The 1028-nt window shown below is 44.9% G+C and overlaps 1 protein-coding gene across 2 annotated transcripts in view; it reads left to right on the forward strand.

Annotated features, from left to right (window-relative positions):
* PTPRB (protein tyrosine phosphatase, receptor type, B) overlaps nt 1-1028 on the forward strand; it is a 130486-nt gene that overhangs the window by 109662 nt on the left and 19796 nt on the right. For both annotated transcript variants that reach the window (XM_010841513.1, XM_010841514.1), the window contains one exon: nt 890-1012. In XM_010841513.1, the coding sequence (XP_010839815.1) occupies nt 890-1012 (123 nt within the window). The remainder of the gene's footprint in view (nt 1-889; nt 1013-1028) is intronic.

The following is a 1028-nucleotide window of genomic DNA, read 5'->3' on the forward strand; positions in this document are numbered from 1 at the left end:
GGCCACCTCATGCGAAGAGTTGACTCATTGAAAAAGACTCTGATGCTGGGAGGGATTGGGGGCAGAAGGGGACGACAGAGGATGAGATGGCTGGATGGCATCACTGACTCAATGGACGTGAGTTTGAGTGATCTCCGGGAGTTGGTGACAGACAAGGAGGCCTGGCGTGCTGCGATTCATGGGGTCACAGAGAGTCGGACACGACTGAGCGACTGAACTGAACTGAACTGAAGGAGTAGTGAATTTTAGGCTGTGTCTGCAGACACAAAATAAAATAGTTATCTGAGTAAATGGTTTATATGGTTATGTTGATGGTTAAAAAGAAAGATTACGTGAAGTGCCCAGTGTCTGTGCTCAACAATTATACATGTTCACAATACTCTTTCTCCTGTCTTCACCTGTGAATGTGATTTTAGCTAAATGTTCTGACTTTTCAAAGATCACCTGGACCATGGCATTGAATCCAGGTTGAAACAACATAAAAACATGGACACAAAAAGGTCAGGGAGACAGTGCCTTCATCTTCCCAGCTAGATCTTTCTTCAGAAAACAAAACAAAGCAAAAACAAACAGTAAAAGAGCACAAGAAATTGTAAGACGTGGTTTATGTGTCCATGAAATTGAAAGGTTGAGAAAATCAACAAAAACTGAAGCCCCAGAACATGAACCTGAAAGGGAAACGAATCTAAAGGTGGGGGATTTGCCCCTTGATGATGTCTCTCCCTCACTGGGAGCCCATGAGCAGATGAAGGCAAAGCAAATGGTCAAATTGCTTTAGCAGCTGACCCTGGATTCCAACTCAGGAAGACATTTCCAGGAGGGAAAGTTCAGGTTCATGGTAGAAGCGTGTTTCCAGACTCACTTTTTTTTTCTGCCTGTCTTCCTCTAGGTAAAGTGTGACCATTATTGGCCAGCGGACCAAGATTCCCTCTACTATGGGGACCTCATTCTGCAGATGCTGTCGGAATCCGTGCTGCCCGAGTGGACCATCCGGGAATTTCGGATATGCAGCGTATGTTTGTTCGTTT

The sequence above is a fragment of the Bison bison genome, unplaced genomic scaffold, assembly GCF_000754665.1.
Source record: "Bison bison bison isolate TAMUID 2011002044 unplaced genomic scaffold, Bison_UMD1.0 scf7180017864163, whole genome shotgun sequence".
Classification (NCBI taxonomy): Eukaryota; Metazoa; Chordata; class Mammalia; order Artiodactyla; family Bovidae; genus Bison; species Bison bison.